Here is an 18,447-nt window from a genome sequence, read left to right as displayed (position 1 = left end):
TTTTTTTGAGACCGAGTCTCGCTTTGTCGCCAGGCTGGGGTGCAGTGGCACGATTTCGACTCACTGCAACCTCTGCCTCCCAGGTTCAAGCTATTCTCCTGCCTCAGCCTCCCAAGTAGCTGGGACTACAGGCGCAAGCCACTATGCCCAGCTAAATTTTGTATTTTTAGTAGAGACGGGGTTTCACCATGTTGGCCAGGATAGTCTCTATCTCTTCACCTCGTGATCCGCCTGCCTCGGCCTCCCAAAGTGCTGGGATTACAGGCCGTGCGTGAGCCACCACACCCGGCCAATGAATTACTTTTTATAAAGATGGATTTATATTATAGAAGCTATTCATTTATAAATTATTTTCTTTAATCCAAAAAGGAGTTGGAAATGGGGCCTTTGATTTAATTATTTAATTTTATGAGGATTACTTAGATTCCTCCTCTCCCAAACTTTTTATTTTGAAAAGTTTCAAGCATACTGAAAACGGGAAAGCAAAGGAGGAGTGAACACGGCACACACAGTACTGGGATTCCCCTCCAGCCTTTGAAAGTAAGTTGCAAGCATCACAGCACTGCACTCTGAAATACTTCAGCTTGCCTCTCCTGAGATTTTAGGGTATTCTTCTACATTGTATCATTTGACTTTTAACAAACTTAACAGCAACTTCCTAAAATAATCTACTACCAAATCTATAATCATCCGGTCCCCCTAAAGCGAAGAAGCTGAGGGAAAATTAACGTAGAGAGCTTATTTGGGCTGAGGTTGAAGATTGCAGCCTGGGACACTTGAAACACTTCTGGGTTTCCTTGGGGAGTGCTCAGGAGAACAAAAGAGAGGCTCAAATTGTTTCATTTTTTTGAGAGAGTCTTGCTCTTGTCGGCCAGGCTGAAGTGCAATGGCATGATCTCTGCTCACTGCAACCTCCGCCTACCGGGTTCAAGCCATTCTCCTGCCTCAGCCTCCCGAGTAGCTGGGATTATAGGCACCCGCCACCACACCCGGCTAATTTTTGTATTTTCAGTAGAGACGGGGTTTTGCCATGTTGGCCAGGCTGGTCTCGAACTGCTGACCTCGTGATCCGCCCGACTTGGCCTCCCAAAGTGCTGGAATTACAGGTGTAAGCTACCACTCCCGGCCGAGAGGCTCAAGTTTTTAAAGAAAAAAAGGACATATCAGGGGAGGGGGTGATTACAAAAGTGGTTTGTCAGGAATTCTCATTGTTTGCAGAAATAATATTGGTTAGTGATTGGCTACACATTGTTGAACTATAGGGTGTATGGCATTTTATGGCTACTTGGTATCGTTCTAGCTCCACATAGCAAGTGGCTTTAAGAGGTAATTATTGGGCCGGGGGTGATGGCTCATGCCTGTAATTTCAGCACTTGGCAGGCCAAGGCGGGTGGATCACCTGAGGTCAGAAGTTCAAGACCAGCTTGGTCAACATGGTGAAACCCCATCTCTACTAAATATACAAAAATTAGCCAGGCGTGGTGGTGGGTGCCTATAATCCCAGATATTCGGAAGGCTGAGGCAGGAGAATTGCTTGAACCCAGGAGGCAGAGGTTGCAGTGAGCTGAGATCGTGCTATTGCACTCCAACCTGGGCAAGGGCGAAACTCTGTCTCAAAAAAAAAAAAACAAAAAACAAAACCCGGGCGTGGTTGCTTGTGCCTGTAATCCCAGCACTTTGGGAGGCGGAGGTGGGCGGATCACCTGAGGTCAGGAGTTCCAGACCAGCCTGGCTAACATGGTGAAACCCCGTTTCTACTAAAAATATAAAAAATTAGGCAGGCGTGGTGGTGCGCGCCTGTAATCCCAGCTACTCCGGAGGCTGAGGGAGGAGAATTGCTTAACCCTGGGAGGCGAAGGTTGCAGTGAGCTGAGATCATGCCACTGCACTCCAGCCTGGGCAACAGAGTGAGATTCCTTCTCAAAAAAAAAAAAAAAAAAAAAAAAAAAAGAGGTAATTATTTAATTATTTAGCTCAGAGAGGAGCGATATCAATGTTGTTACATTCCAGGGCCTCTCTGGGCCTGATAATTCCATAGATAAAAAGTTTCTTTTCTTCTTTTCTCGCCACAATCCCAGTTGTCCCAAAGATGTTTTTTATGGTTTTATGATCCAATCAAGGCTCATGCAATACATACAGTTTTGTCTTTTTAGTTTCTTTTAATGTAGGAAAGTTCCCTATCCCACTCCCTCCCCGTAATATTGACTTTTTGAAAAGCCTGGACCAGTTGTTTTGTAAAATGTCCCATATTTTGGATTGTTCAGTTCATCTTTTGAAGTCTCAATTAACTTATCTTTCTCATTTTCTAACTGAAAGTTAGATCTAAAGACTTTATTTCATTTGGTTTAAACATTTTTGGCAAGAATACTTGATAGCTACCCTGGGAACGTCGTCTCACACTGTATCAGGAGTGGCCACAGCTCGGGTCATGCTGGCTGCACTTGAAGAGTTATTTAGATGGGTATTGCCATAGCATGCATGTATGAAATTTAGTTTTAACTGAACTGAATGGAGAAAAGAGAAGTAGAAGTTCAACTGAAAGAATTATTGACTTTCAAAGATATATATTTCTTCACTACAAGGATTAATATGTCTTAAAAGTCTTAAAAGATCCCTCTAAATATAAGAGGTCTAAGATCAATGAAAAATATTAAAAAGCTAAAGTTATTGAGTTTCTTTTAGACCCAGTGTTTAAATTTTTTTTTTTTTTTTTTTTTTTTTTTGAGACAGAGTCTCGCTCTGTCACCCAGGCTAGAGTGCAGTGGCGTGATCTGAGCTCACTGCAACCTCTGCCTCCCAGGTACAATTCAAGTGATTCTCCTGCATCAGGCTCCCAAGTAGCTGGGATTACCAGTGCGTGCCACCACGCCTGGCTAATTTTTGTATTTTTTAGTAGAGATGGGGTTTCACCATGTTGGCCAGGCTGGTTTCGAACTCCTGACCTCAGGTGGTCCACCCGCCTCGGCCTTCCAAAGTGCTGGGGTTACAGGCATGAGCCACTGCATCTGGCCTATTGAATAGTTTAATAACTCAGGTGGTTTAACTTATAGAATGGAATTCAATATAAAGTTATGGAATATAGTCTTCTAAATTCCAGGCCTACTAACTAGCCCTGTATAGTGGTGGTTTTCTGTCTTCCAGATCAATTTATCTTTTAGAGTTGTTTTCCTCTGCATGCACTATGATCACCTCAGGTGTTGGTCATTCCATTTTCAGCAGTCGCCATGTAGCTCCTGGGTGTTTCTAAAGGTATTTCCTTATGTGGCAGTTAGGTTGTTTGGTCTTAGCTGGTTTCCTTAGGTCTGCATGCTTTCTTTTAATCTCCTTTGATTGTCATATCAACTCAATTTTGAGCTTTTGTTTTATTGGTTTTATTCTTTCTGAGGTGTTCTATGGCCTGAAGCAATTAGCAAGACTTCCTTCTCTTCCATGCATTAAATTTTCTTCTAGGCTGGGCTCTTTGACTTATCTTCTGTGAGCCTTTTTGTTGTTATTTTACTATTTTTTAAAATTTATTTTTTTTTATTTTTTGGAGACAGAGTCTTGCTCTGTCGCCCAGGCTGGAGTGCAGTGGCACGATCTCGGCTCACTGCAACCTCTGCCTCCTGGGTTCAAGTGATTCTCATGCCTCAGCCTCCCGAGTATTTGGGACTACAGGTGCCCACCACCACGCCCGGCTAATTTTTTTATTTTTAGCAGAGACGGGGTTTCACCGTGTTGGCCAGGCTGGTCTCGAACTCCTGACCTCAGGTGATCTGCTCACCTTGGCCTCCCAAAGTGCTGAGATTATAGGCATGAGCCACCACTCCTAGCCGGGTGACCCTTTTTGTTGTTGTTTTACTGTTTGTTTATATTGTTGCCTTGTGATTTTGCTTCATGTTACAGGTTGTATTCTCAGAGGCGTAGGAAATATGTTAGGAAGTGATGCCAGGAGGCAGAATTAGGCAGAGGGAGAAGTTGGGCTCTGAGGCAGTCACAGCAAAGGCCTCATCCCAGGGGCTCTTGAGTTGTACTGGCTCTGCAGAGCTGTCCTGAATTGGGGCAGGGGTGTAGCCATTATACCCCTGCAGAGACCAACAGTTAAAATGCAGGCCATGCTCAGGGAGTGGACATGCTATTATCAGGCAGCTTTCTGCAGCAGAGGACCCAGCTGGGGAATGGTTACTTCTGTGTGGAAGAGGGTATGGGTGGCATGACCCAGCACTCAGTAGAGTTAATTTTATTTGCATGGTGGTACTGTCCAGCCATTCATTCTGTTTTCTCTGATAAGTTAGGTTTATTCTTTATTCTCTTCTTAGACTGTCTGAGACAGGTGTGTTTCCCTTCTGACATACAGATTGAGGGCTGAGTTTTGTGGGGTATTCCAGCTTTGTGAGTAGCCTGAGAAATGACTGGGAGCCAGTGAAGGGTTGAGCCAGTGCAGGTGCGGTCCTGCCTTGTTAAAATATGATGTGAGGTAGGGGTCAGAAGTCTGCATCCAAATCACCCAGTGCCGTTTGCTGAAAGATCGTCTTTTCTCCACTGCTCTGCAGCATCATCTATGTCATAAATCAGGCATCCATATATGCGTGTCCCTGTCTTGACCTCTGTTCTTTTCCATTGTCCCATTGGATTATCTTTGTGCAAATACCACACAATCTCATTTATTGTAATTTGAACATGAATCCTGACATCCATTAGAGTCATTCCTCTGACTTTGTTTATCTTCAGGATTGTCTTGGGTGATAATGTTTGTGCTCTTTGCCTTTCTTTTCATTCAGCTTTAGGATCAGATTGCCAGTTTCCACAAAATATCTGCTGATATTTCTGCTGAGATTGCACTGATTCTATAAATAAGTTCGGGGATAATGGACCTCACTACAATAGCAAGTTTCCAACCCATGACCTTTATTTAGATCTTTAATTTTGAGAATATTGATATATAATTTTTTATACAGATGCCTTTCTTGCAAATCTTTGATTAGATTTGTTCCTGGGTTATTATCTTTTAAAACTAGTATAATGAATCGCTATGTAGCGATTCATTACCCGGTGTCCACAACCTTGCTGCATTTATGTCCATCTCCCACTCACTCCACCATCTCCCCCCAGAGTATTTTGAAGCAAATTAAAAATATATCAGGTTTAGCTGGGCACAGTGGCTCCTGCCTATAATCCTAGCACTTTGGGAGGCTGAGGCAGGCAGATCATTTGAGGTCAAGAGTTTGAGACCAGCCTGGCCAACATGATGAAACTCCGTTTCTACTAAAAATACAAAAACTAACCGGGCATGGTGGTGTGCGCCTATAGTCCCAGCTACTTGGGAGGCTGAGGCAGGAGAATCGCTTGAACCCGGGAGGTGGAGGTTGCAGTGAGCTGAGATCGTGCCACTGCACTCCAGCCTGGGTGGTAGAGTGAGACTCCATCTCAATGTGTGTGTGTGTGTGTATATATATGTAGAGAGAGAGAGGGAGTATAATATATATAATATATATATAATATACACACATATATATATGTGTGTGTATATAATGTTTAGCTGGGTGTGGTGGCATGCCCCTGTGGTCCCAGCTACTAGGGAGGCGAAGGTGGAAAGATGGCTTGAGCCATCACACCACTGCACTCCAGCCTGGGTGGCAGGAAGCTGAGGTGGGAGCATCTTCTGAGCCCAGAAGGTTGAGACTCCAGTGAGCCATGTTTACACCACTGCATTCCAGCCTGGGCAACAGAGCAAGACACTGTCTTAAAAAGAAAAAAAAAAAAAGAATTAAATGAAAAGTGAACAATTTGATAAATTTTCATTTTCTCAGATTGTTTAATAACTTGTCATTATTTATTATGTACTATCTTCAGAGTTTTATATTTGCTCAACTGATTTGTTGTTCTGTGTTCTTTGTAGTTTCCCGTCACCAATTTTCCTTGGAATTGGACAGGTGAGTGAAAAAAAATAGAATTAACCTCTTATTTTGTCATCAGTGTTCATAATGACATTTTAAGTCCTTTTGTTTAAAGCTGTGGTTTGCAAATTTATTCAGCTGGCAGAGGACCAGAGGGTCGTGGTACTCCTGGTGAGACAACAGGACATATTGACACTTATTTTATTTCAGCCTACAATTTAGGAACAATTGTATTTATGGGAAAAACAGCTTCTTATTTTAAGTTCCTTAACTGAATTTAATTACTCTAAAGCAGGGGGCTGCAAGACTCAAAGCCTCCAAGGCCTGGAGGGTAACACATGAGTTGGCTGAGGACTGGGTGGGAGAGAGAATATTTGTCCCACTCAAAGTGTCAGCTTGATACTTAGTTTAAGCCATTGTGCCTGAAAGGAAAAGGGTTGAGAGATGGGGTGGAACCCACCATGCTGCCCTTATTATTAGCATCAGAAGGTTTTCAAGAGAGAGTTTGAATTTTTTTTTTTTTTTTGAGACGGAGTTTTGTTCTTGTCGCCCAGACTGGAGTGCGATGGCACAATGTCGACTCACTGCCACCTGTGCCTCCCAGGTTCAAGAAATTCTTCCAGCTCAGCCTCCCAAGTAGCTAGGATTACAGGCACCTGCCACCATGGCCAGCTATTTTTGTATTTTTAGTAGAGACGGGGTTTCACCATGTTAGCTAGGCTGGTCTCGAACTCCTGACCTCAGGCGATCCGCACCCACCTTGGCCTCTCAAAGTGCTGGGATTACAAGTACAAGGATGAGCTTGGGTAAGCTTTCAAACTACGCCCATTTGGCAGTTTCTGAAATTTCCCATTTATGTTAATTGTGGCTTGTTTATTCTTGTGGTTGTATACTGGTGATTTCCAGATAAATAAATAGTAACAGATACCAATGTTTTTTGTTTGTTTGTTTTGATTTTGATTTAATTCATAGAGGGAAAAGCTTAACATTATGAAAATAGTACCTGTTAACTAAATTTTTAATTGTGAATCTGGAAAAGCCTGTCGTTTATGTGAGTAAACATTATTCTTTTTTTTTTTTTTTTTTTTTGTGACTGAGTCTCAGTCTGTCGCCCAGGCTGGAATGCAGTGGTGTGATCTTGGCTCACTGCAGCCTCTGCCTCCTGGGTTCAAGTGATTCTTCTGCCCCAGCCTCCCGAGTAGCTGGGATTATAGGTGCGTGCCACCATGCCCAGCTAATGTTTTGTATCTTTGATAGAGACAGGGTTTCACCATGTTGGCCACGTTGGTCTCCAGCTCCTGACCTCGTGATCCACCCACCTCGGCCTCCCAAAGTGCTGGGATTACAGGCATGAGCCACTGTGCCTGGCCAAATAAACATCATTCTGATTAAATGTCTTGCTAATAAATACCTCTTTGCAACATCATTTTAGGGAGAAACAATTATAATAAGAATTTTCTTACAGTAAAAAAATTATCTTTATATTTCAATGTAAAAATATTAGGAAAAAGCGCGTTAAAAAAAAAAAGATCAGGCCGAGCATGGTGGCTCATGCCTATAATCCTAGCACTTTGGGAGGCCGAGGTGGGTGGATCACTTGAAGTCAGTAGTTTGAGACCAGCCTGGACAACATGGTGAAACTCAGTCTCTACTAAAAATACAAAAATTAGCCAGAAATTGCTTGAACATTCACTGGGAGGCAGAGGTTGCAGTGAGCCGAGATTGCACCACTGCTCTCTAGCCTGGGTGACAAGCAAGACTCCGTCTCAAAAAAAAAAAAAAAAAAATCAGTGATAAGGTGTCCTTTGTAGTCTCTAAGTGAAATAAATTCATTACTCTTTAACCCAGTGGCTTATACTCAAAGGTAAAGCCTTTCTGATTTGCAATTTGTTGAGGGAAGAGGCCAGTTAGATCTAATTTTAAAAGTCTGAATTACATTTAAGTGTTAGTATATTTATTTTATTTTATTTTTATTTTCTTCCTTCCTTTTTTTTTTTTTTTTCCAGTGTCTGGCTCTCTTGCCCAGTCTGGAGTACAGTGGTGTGATCTTGGTTCACTGTACCCTTCACCTCCTGGGCTCAAGTGATCCTCCTGCCTCAGCCTTTCAAGTAGCTGGGACTACAGGCATGCACCACCACACTGGCTAATTTTTGTATTTTTTGTAGAGATAGGGTTTCGCCATGATGCCCAGGCTGGTCTTGAACTTCTGGGCTCAAGCGATCTGCCCACCTTGGCCTCCAAATTGTTGGGATTATGGGCATGAGCCACTGCGCCTGGCCAATGTTATTTTATTTCTTTAAGAATTATAAAGTGAGGCATAAGTACAAAGTACAGTTATAATTCAGGATGGGCTTAATTACATAAATATATTATAAGTTTTAAGTTTGTAAACTCAGGAGCAAGGTATAGGATTATAATCGTGTTGAAGGAGTCTTAAATTTTCACATCCTAAAATGGAGAGAATTGAGTAAGTTCTAAAACTTGCATGAAAGATGACATTAAATTTTTATTTCATAATAATGATATGGAGTATTTCCAATATACCTAGGGTACTCCAGATTAAGAGGATTTGAAGGAGACATTTTTGCTATACCAGCTAGATTGAAAAGTAAATCTTTAAAGTTTAAATAACTTTTTTTCCTCTTTGTTGGTCTTCTGTTTTATGGAAATAATGGACTTTTTAAAAAATGTGCTTAGGTGTGGAGTTTCTTTTAAAAGAATGTTCCCGTGCCTTTATGGGGGAGGATGCCATGTGTTTAGTATATGGGAAATATGGTCCAGGATCAATGTGTCACCTCACTGGCTGTGATCACTTTTGCACATTTGTCACTGTCAGGGAGACCATTCCCTTTCTCCCTCTGCCACAGTTCATTCCTAGAGCCCCGTGAGATAATGTGTGTGTGTGTCTATTAGATATTACACTTTTTTTTTTTGAGATAAGAGTCTTGCCCTGTCTCCCAAGCTGGAGTGCAGTGGCATGATCATAGCTCACTGGGCTCACTGCAGCCTTGACTTTCCGGGCTCAGGTGGTCCTCCTACCTTGGTATCCTGAATAGCTGGGACCACAGATCACCAAGACTGGCTAATTTTTTGTATTTTTTTGTAGAGATGGGTTTTCACCATGTTGCTTAGGCTGGTCTGGAGCTCCTAGGCTCAAGTGATCTTCCCACCTCAGCTTCCCAGAATGCTGGGATTACAGGCATGAGCCACGGCACCCAGCCGATATTACCTTTTTTTTTTTTTTTTTTTTGAGACAGTGGTGTCTCACTCTGGAGGGCAGTGGTGTGATCTTGGCTCACTGCAACCTCGGCCTCTCAGGTTCAAGCGATTCTCCTGCCTCAGCCTCCTGAGTAGCTGGGATTCTGCGTCTGCCACCATGCCCAGCTAATTTTTGTTTTTTAGTAAAGACAGGATTTCACCATGTTGGCCTGGCTGGTCTTGAGCTCCTGACCTCAAGTAATCCACCCATCTTGGCCTCCCAAAGTGCTGTGATTATAGCTGTGAGCCACCGTGCCCTGCCCGACGTTACATTTTTTGCCTGGAGTTCTGATGGAATCTGTACTGTGGCAAGGAAAACAATGTTAATATTCTAAGAAATAGTTATTTTTTTCTGGAACCTAGAAAATGAATTTTTTGCTATATTTCTTTTTGATGATTGTGTTTTCTTTTGATGATGTCATTGTACCTCAAGCAATCCTTGCAGATATTTTGCTGAAGTTTCTCTCTCCCCTTTTCTTCAGATGGCAGCCACCATAATGATACTATATGTGTCCAAGCTAAACAAAATCATTCACTTCCCTGATTTTGATAAGAAAATTCCTGTAAAGGTAAGTAATGAAAAGTATGTATGACTGTGATAGAAGATGTGAAAATACACATTGATTTTAGAGTACAGGTCAATTTCTATACACACTGTACTTCCTGCCTGCACTGGATAGAAACTTCTTTTTTTGTTTGAGATGGACTGTAGCTCTGTCGCCCAGGCTGGAGTGCAATGGTGCGATCTTGGCTCACTGCAATCTCCGCCTCCTGGGTTCAAGTGATTCTCGTGCCTCAGCCTCCCTAGTAGCTGGGATTACAGGTGCCTGCCACCATTCCCAGCTAATTTTTTTTGTTTTGTTTTGTTTTTGTATTTTTAGTAGAGATGGGGTTTCACCATGTTGGTGAGGCTGGTCTCGAACTCCTGACCTCAAGTGATCCACCCACCTTAGCCTCCCAAAGTGCTCGAATTACAGGTGTGAGCCACTGTGCCTGGCCAAGAAACTTTAATAAAGACTGTATATCATTTAGTTGTCCATTTATGTAATGCAGTAGTAGTAAAAGTATGTGCTTGACAACTGACATCAAATAAATGAATACTGTGTGTCTTGGGAAGTGAGAGAACTCTAAATTAGGCATTGGCAAACTTTTTTGGTAAAGGGTCAGACCATCTCTTGTAATTATTCACCTCTGCCACTGTACCATGAAAGTAGCCCTTGATGACATTTAAATGGGTTGATGTCCATGTGTTCCAATAAAACTTTATTTACATAAACAAGAGCTGGGCCGGATTTGAGCCCTAGTTTACTGATTTCTGTTTTCAGTTTTCATTTTTATTCTGGACTGACAAAAGCTGTGAGTGGAATGAAGAATGCAATTTGATATACATAGAAATACGCAGTTTTTTCCGTCCTGGAACTAGAAACATAAAATCTGCCATTCTTTCGTGGACTGTGGAATGGAACTAACGTTTGTTGAACAGTTGCTGGGTTCCAGACATTAGGGCAGGCATTTAATTCTTAGACCAGTCCCATACAACAGGTGGTATTTATGGATTATGACAGCATTTAGGTTTAAATCAGACTGTCAGTTCCCTGAGGGTGAGGACTTCATGTGGCTGGTTTGCTGCTGTTTCTCTAGTGCTTGGAAAAATGCCAGCATCTAGCACTGGATTATTTATCAGACAGACCAAAGAAGCACATGCTTACAGCATCAGTAATCAGGGGAGCCCAGTGTGGTGGCTCACGGCTATAATCCCAGCGACTCGGGGAGATCAAGGCAGGAGGATCGTCTGAGGCCAGGAGTTGGAGGTCAGTGTGGGGAACGTAGTAAGACGTTGTCTCAAAAAAAAAAAAAAAAGCCAGGTGGGGTGGCTCACGCCTGTAATCCCAGCACTTTGGGAGGCCAAGGCAGGCAGATCACGAGTTCAAGAGATCAAGACCAGCCTGGCCAACATGGTGAAACCCCGTCTCTACTGAATATACAAAAAAATTAGCTGGGCGTGGTGGTGCACACCTGTAGTCCCAGCTACTCAGGAGACTGAGGCAGGAGAATTGATTGAACCCGGGAGGCAGAGGTTGCAGTGAGCCAAGATCGCGCCACTGCACTCCAGCCTGGGCGACAGAGTGAGACCCCATCTCAAAAAAACAAAACAAAACAGGGACATCCAGAAAAAGAGAAAAATACAAGGTTGAAGTATATGAAAGCTGTCAACCTAATCATCATGAGAAAAACTAGAATATTACTGGGCTTACTTACTCTTACTTTATGGTATAGTATAATTTAAAAAATTTTAAAATGGTAAAATCTAATCTATACATAGAGAAAAAGGCATCCTATTTGAATGTGTAGTTGAATGAATAATTACCCTTGTAAACCATTATTTAGGTCATGAAATGGGATCACAAAGTCTTCCTTACCCACTATCCTAACTTTTCTAACAATAATTTTCTTGCTTTCTTTGTAATTATTCTAAATCTGGATGCATCCCTAAATTCTTTTTTTTTTTTTTTTTTTTTTTTTGAGATGGAGTTTTGCTCTTGTTTCCCAGGCTGGAGTGGAATTGTGCAATGTCAGCTCACTGCAAACTCTACCTCCTGGGTACAAGTGATTCTCTTGCCTCAGCCTCCCGAGTGGCTGGGATTACAGGCATGCGCCGCCATGCCCGGCTAATTTTTTATTTTAGAAGAGACGGGGTTTCTCCATGTTGGTCAGGCTGGTCTTGAACTCCTGACCTCAGGTGATCTGCCTGCCTTGGCCTCCCAAAGTGCTGGGATTGCGGGCTTGAGTCACTACACCCAGCCACATCCCTAAATTCTGTAGTCTCGTTTTACCTGCTTTTAAACTTGAGATAAAGGGAATCTAACTCTATGTTCTTAGGTGTCTTGCTTCTTTCACTTAATATTATGATGGTGAAATTCATCTGTGTTGTGTGTGGCTGTATTCTTTTATTTTCATTGTATGAATATACCACAATTTACTTATCTGTTCTATTGTTCATAGTAATTTGGATGTTTCCAGTTTGAGGGCTAGAAAAATAAAAAGTACCACTCTGAACATGCTTCTAGTTGGACCCTGGCGTACATGTGTTAGCTGAGGCTGCCGTAACAAAATACCCCCAGCCAGGTGGCTTCAACAACAGAAATGGATCTCCTCACAGTTCTGGAGGCTGTAAGTCCAGGACCAAAGTGCTGGCAGGGTTGACTTCTGGTGAGGCTTTGCGTCCTGGCTTACAGACGGCCACCTTCTCACTGTGTCCTCAATGGCCTTTCCTCTGTGTGTGCACTCCTTGTATCTCTTCCACTTCCTTTTTTTTTTTCTTTGTTTTCATTTTTATTATTATTTTGAGACAGGGTCTAGCTCTGTCACCCAAGCTGGAGTACAGTGGTACATCCACAGCTCACTGCAGCTTCGAACTCGTGGGTCCAAGTGATCCTCCTGCCTCAGCCTCCCAAGTAGCTGGGACTACAAGCATTTGCTACCATGCCTTGCTAATTTAAAAAATTTTTGTAGAGACAGGGTCTCACTATGTTGCCAGGGCTGGTCTTGAACTCCTGGGCTTAAGCTATCTTCCTGTGTTGGCCTCCCAAAGTGTTAGAATTACAGGTGTGAGCCACCGTGCCTGGCCTCTTCTCTTCATATAGGGACATCAGTCTTGTTGGGCTAGGGCTGTACCACTATGCCCTCATGTAACCTGAATTACCTTGGTTAAGACCTTATCTCCAAATACAGTCACATTGGGGATTAGGGCTTCAACATATGAATGTGGGGAAAAACAAAATTCAGTTCATAACAGTGCATATTAGTGAGGAATGTGTCTATCAGAGTGGAACTGCTGGCCCCTGGGGCATGCATATCTTCAGCTTTAACATGTATCGTTGAACTGTTCTTCATGGTGGCTATACCAATTCACCTTCTGACAAACGTGCCTGAAAGTCCCTGTTGCTTCGTATTCTTGGTATGTGAGTCATTTTAAATTTGGCTAATCTGGGCTGGGTGTGGTGGCTCACACCTGTAATCCCAGTACTTTGGGAGGCTGAGGCAGGCAGATCACCTGAGACCAGGAGTTCGAGACCAGCCTGGCCACCATGGCAAAACCCCATCTCTACTAAAAATACAAAAAATTAGCCGGGCATGGTGGCGGATGCCTGTAATCCCAGCTACTCGGGAGACTGAGGCAGGAGAATTGCTTGAACCTGGGAGGTGGAGGTTGCAGTGAGCCAAGATCACACCATTGCACTCCAGCCTGGGCAATAAGAGCAAAACTCTGTCTCAAAAAATAAATAAATAAATTTTGCTAATCTGATGGGTGTGTCGTGACATCTTATGGGCTTTAGTTTGCATTTCCCTGATGACTAGTGAGGAGGCGCACCTTTTCTTTTTTTTTTTTTTTTTTTTGAGATGAAGTCTTGCTCTGTTGCCCAAGCTGGAGTGCAGTGGTGCAGTTTTGGCTCACTGCAACCTCTGCCCCCCGGGTTCAAGTGATTCTCCTGCCTCAGCCTCCCGAGTAGCTGGGACTATAGATGTGTGCCACCATGCCCAGTTAATTTTTGTATTTTTAGTAGAAATGGGGTTTTGCTGTGTTGGTCAGTCTGGTCTCGAACTCCTGACCTCGTGATCTGCCTACCTTGGCCTCCCAGAGTGCTGGGATTACAGGCGTGAGCCACCACGCCCCACCAAAATCATTTTTTTAAATGCCTGTTTGAAGATTCTCTCTGGTGAAGTATCTGTCACCATTTTTATATGTGAAGGAAAATGCTTATTGGAGTTCTAACCAAATATTTCTTCTTTTTTTTAAATGGAAGCTGTTTCCTCTGCCTCTCCTCTACGTTGGAAACCACATAAGTGGATTATCAAGCACAAGTAAATTAAGGTAGAGTACAGGATAATGGCTGGTGGAAAGTTCCTCACCTCTGTGCTGCCAGTGGTACAAAGACCAAGATTGATTTTTGCCATTGATAGTGCTTATACCATATATAGAAGACAATAATATTTAGTAATTTAAGAAAGTAAGGTGGAGTTTTGAGTTTAATTGGCCAATGATTTTAGGAATGTTAAAAAGCTTATTTTTAAAATTATATTCAAGCCTGAACATAGAATATGAGAGCTGTAGACATTAAGGTAGAGAAGGTCTGATTTATCCAGGTAGGATTGTTGGTATGAATATGATTTTGTGTGACTTGGTTTCATCTCAGTTTTATAAGAGCAGGAACATCTCCTCAGCCTTGGTGTAGACCAGGTTTGGTGCAGGGAAAAATAATGACAGACATTTTCAAGTGTGTGTTATAAACTTCTGAAATGTGCATCTGCATTTATTTCAGGGTCTTTTTTTTTTTTTGAGACGGAGTCTCACTCTGTCTCCCAGGTTGGAGTGCAACCTTATCTTGACTCACTACAACCTCCACCTTCTGAGTTCAAGCGATTCTCCTGCCTCAGCCTCCCAAGTAGCTGGGATTACAGGCGCCTGCCACCACGCCTGGCTAAGTTTTGTATTTTTAGTAGAGACAGGGTTTCACCATGTTGGCCAGGCTTGTCTTGAACTCCTGACCTCAGGTGATCCATCCGCTTTGGCCTCCCGAAGTGCTGGGATTACAGGTGTGAGCCACTGCGCCCGGCCCATTTCAGGGTCTTTTGATTATGGGGCACATAATACCTTATCCTTCTTGGAATGCTATTAAATGGATCAGTTTCACTGTTAATGATTTTTTTTTTTTTTTGAGACGGAGTCTCGCTCTGTCGCCCAGGCTAGAGTGCAGTGGCACAATCTCGGCTCACTGCAAGCTCCGCCTCCCAGGTTCAAGCCATTCTCCAGCCTCAGCCTCCCCAGTAGCTGGGTGTACAGGCGCCTGCCACTACGCCCGGTTAATTTTTTGTATTTTTAGTAGAGACGGGGTTTCACCGTGTTAGCCAGGATGGTCTCGATCTCCTGACCTCGTGATCCGCCCGCCTCAGCCTCTCAAAGTGCTGGGATTACAGGCATGAGCCACCGCACCCGGCCACTGTTAATGATTTTAAGGGGTTGATATCTTATCTTTTTTTTGAGATGGAGTCTTGCGCAGTCACCTAGGCTGGAGTGTAGTGATGTGATCTTGGCTCACTGCAACCTCCACCTCTTGGGTTCAAGCGATTCTCCTGCCTCCCAAGTAGCTGGGATTCTGCACCTGCCACCGTGCCCAGCTAATTTTTGTATTTTTAGTAACGACGGGGTTTCACCATGTTGGCCAGGCTAGTCTTCAACTCCTGACCTCAAGTAATCTGCCTGTCTTGGCCTCCCAAAGTACTTGGATTACAGGCATGAGCCACCACACCCAACCTAAACTTTTTCGATAAGAACAAATTTTCACCACTTCATATAGGAAAAGCAGGATAAAAGCTTCCTTTATCAATGTTCAGACTAATAAATTAGTGTCCTGACACCTTCAATAGTGACCAGGAAGGGTTGTTTTTTGTTTGTTTGTTGTTGTGTTTTCCTATCATGGATTCATGGTTTTTCATTTACTTGATACAAGTCCTTTATCAAATATGTGTTTTGCAAATATTTTTTTCCTAGTTTGTGGCTTATCTTTTTATTTTCTTAACACTGTCTTTCACAGAGCAGAAGTTTTTAATTTTAATGAAGTTCACAATCATTTTTTTTCTTTCATGGATTATACTTCTGGTTTTGAATTTGAAACTCATCATCAAACCAAGATTACCCAAATGCTATCTTCCAGAATTTTTATAGTTTACATTTTACATTTAGGTCTCTACAAATTTGCCTACTCTAGACATCTCATATAAGTAGAATCGTACAATATTTTTGCCTTTTTTGTCTGGCTTATTCTCTTACATCATATTTTCAAGGTTTATCCATGTTATATTAGGTATCAGAATTTAATTCCTTTTTCAGGCTGATTAATATTCCATTGCAGGTATATATATATATATATAATATTTTGTTTATCCATTTATACAAATATTATTATTATTATTTTTTGAGACAGGGTCTCCAGGCTGGAATGCAGTGGTGCGATCACAGCTCACTGCAGCCTCACCCTGCTGGGCTCAAGCGATTCTCCTGTCTTGGTCTCCTGAATAGCTGGGGCTACAGGTGTGTGCCACCATGCCTGGCTTATTTTTATGTTTTTTGTAGAGACTAGGTCTCACCATGTTGCCCAGGCTGATCTTGAACTCCTGAGCTCAAGCAATCTGCCTGCTCCAGCCTCCCAAAGTGTTGGGATTACAGAAATGAGCCACTGTGCCCAGCCTGTGAAAGTTTTAATTTTGATGAATTCCAGTTTTTCTATGTTTTTCTTTTGTTGCTTGTACTTTTGATGTTTTATCTAAGGCTTTGCCTAACCGAAGGGTCATAAAGATTTACTTCTATACTTTCTTCTAAGAATGTTATAGTTTTAGATCCTATGTCCAGGTCTTTAATACATTTCAGTTAATTAAAAATTTTTTCCTTTTAAGTGATGGGGTCTTTCAATGTTGCTGTGTTACCCAGACTCAAATGCAGTAGCTTTCACTGGTGCAATCATGGCTCACTGTGGCCTCAAACTCCTGGGCTCAAATGATTCTCCACCTCAGCCTCTCGAGTACCTGGGACTGCAGGCACGTGCGACCATACCCAGCTCTTGGGTTAATTTTTTATATGTGGTATGAGATAGAAGTTCAAATTCATTTTTTTTGCATGTGGATGTTCAGTTGTCCCAGCACCATTTGTTGAAAAGACTGTTCTTTTTCCATTGTATTGTCTTGGCACCCTGGTAGAAAATCAATTGATCATAATTTTAAGAATGTATTCTATTGATTGTATATCATCTTTATTTATTTTTTATTTTTTGAGATGGAGTTTCGCTTTTGTTGCCCAGGCTGGAGTGCAATGGCACGATCTCGGCTCACCGCAACCTCTGCCTCCCAGGTTCAAGCAATTCTCCTGCCTCAGCCTCCAGAGTAGCTGGGATTATAGGCATGCACTACCACGCCCAGCTAATTTTGTATTTTTAGTAGAGATGGGGTTTCTCCATGTTGAGGCTGGTCTCGAACTCCTGACCTCAGGTGATCCATCTGCCTCGGCCTCCCAAAGTGCTGGGATTACAGGCATGAGCTACCACGCCCAGCCTATCTATCTCTATTATTATTTTTTTGAGACAGGGTCTTGCTCTGTCACCCAGGCTGGAGTGTGGTAGCACAGTCACCACTCACTGCAGCCTTGACCTCCCAGGCTCAAGCGATCCTCCCACCTCAGCCTCCCAAGTAGCTGGGACCACAGGTGAGCACCAGCACACCTGGCTAATAATTGTTTTAATATTTTTGTAGAGATAGCATTTCACCTTGTTGCCCAGGCTGGTCTCGAACTCCTGGGCCCAAGGGATCCGCCTGCCTCAGCCTCCTAAATTGCTGGGATTATTGGAGTGAGCCACCATGCCCAGCCAGCTATCTATCTATCTATCTTTAAACCAGTACTAGCTAGTCTTGATTATTGTAACTTTGTATTAAATTTTGAAGTTGGAAAGTATAAGTACACCAACTTTGTTCTTCTTTTTCAAGATAGTTTTGATTTTTCAATTCTCTTGCATTTCCTTATTAATTTTAAAATTAGCTTGTCAATTTCTGCAAAAAAAAAAAGAATAAATAAAGCCAGCTAAGATTTGATAGGGATTGTGTTGAATCTGTGACTTAGTTTGTTAGTGTTGCTGTAAAGGACTACCTGAGGCTGGGTAATTTATGAAGAAAAAAGGTTCGTGTGCTTCACAGTTCTGCAGGCTGTGCAAGAAGCATGGCGCCAGCATCTGCATCTGGTGAGGGCCTCAGGCCCTCCTGGCAGAAGGGGAAGGGGAGCCAGTGCGTGCAGAGATCCCATGGCAAGAGAGGGGGTGCTGTCAGGCTCCTTTAACAATCAACCTTCATGGGAATTAACAGAGTGAGAACTCACTCCCCCTGCCCCAGTTGATTAATCTATCCATGAGGAATCAGCCCCCACAGCTGAAACATTGCCCACCAGGCTCCACCTTCAACATGGGGATCCAATTTTAACATGAGGCATAAAGGGTCAGATATCCAAACTGTAGCAATCTGTGTATCTATTTGAAGAGTATTTTTAATAACATAAGGTTTTAATAACATAAGGTCTTTTGATCCATGAACATGGAGTGTCTTTCTGTTTATTTAGGTCTTCATTACTTTCTTTTTTTGATTTAAAAATTTACTTAGAAGGCCAGGCACAGTGGCTCACGCCTGTAATCCCAGCACTTTGGAGGCCGAGGCAGGTGGATCACCTGAGGTCAGGAGTTCGAGACCAGCCTGACCAACATGGTGAAACCCCATCTCT

The 18,447-nt window shown here is 42.7% G+C and overlaps 1 protein-coding gene across 7 annotated transcripts in view; it reads left to right on the top strand.

Moving 5' to 3' along the window:
- Positions 1–18,447, top strand: part of SLC35D2 (solute carrier family 35 member D2) — a 62,727-nt gene that overhangs the window by 9,252 nt on the left and 35,028 nt on the right. For 5 of the 7 annotated variants that reach the window (XM_063696589.1, XM_019033875.4, XM_063696592.1 and 2 more), the window contains exons 2-4: positions 5,879–5,912; positions 9,617–9,703; positions 13,940–14,007. In XM_063696589.1, coding sequence (XP_063552659.1) covers positions 5,879–5,912; positions 9,617–9,703; positions 13,940–14,007 — 189 coding nt within the window. Of the gene's footprint in view, positions 1–457; positions 541–5,878; positions 5,913–9,616; positions 9,704–13,939; positions 14,008–18,447 lie in introns of all 7 variants that reach the window. The other 2 variants (XM_063696590.1, XM_063696593.1) reach the window with 2 other exon arrangements.

Source organism: Gorilla gorilla, chromosome 13, assembly GCF_029281585.2.
Source record: "Gorilla gorilla gorilla isolate KB3781 chromosome 13, NHGRI_mGorGor1-v2.1_pri, whole genome shotgun sequence".
NCBI lineage: Eukaryota > Metazoa > Chordata > Mammalia > Primates > Hominidae > Gorilla > Gorilla gorilla.
This window is presented reverse-complemented; position numbering and strand designations above follow the sequence as displayed.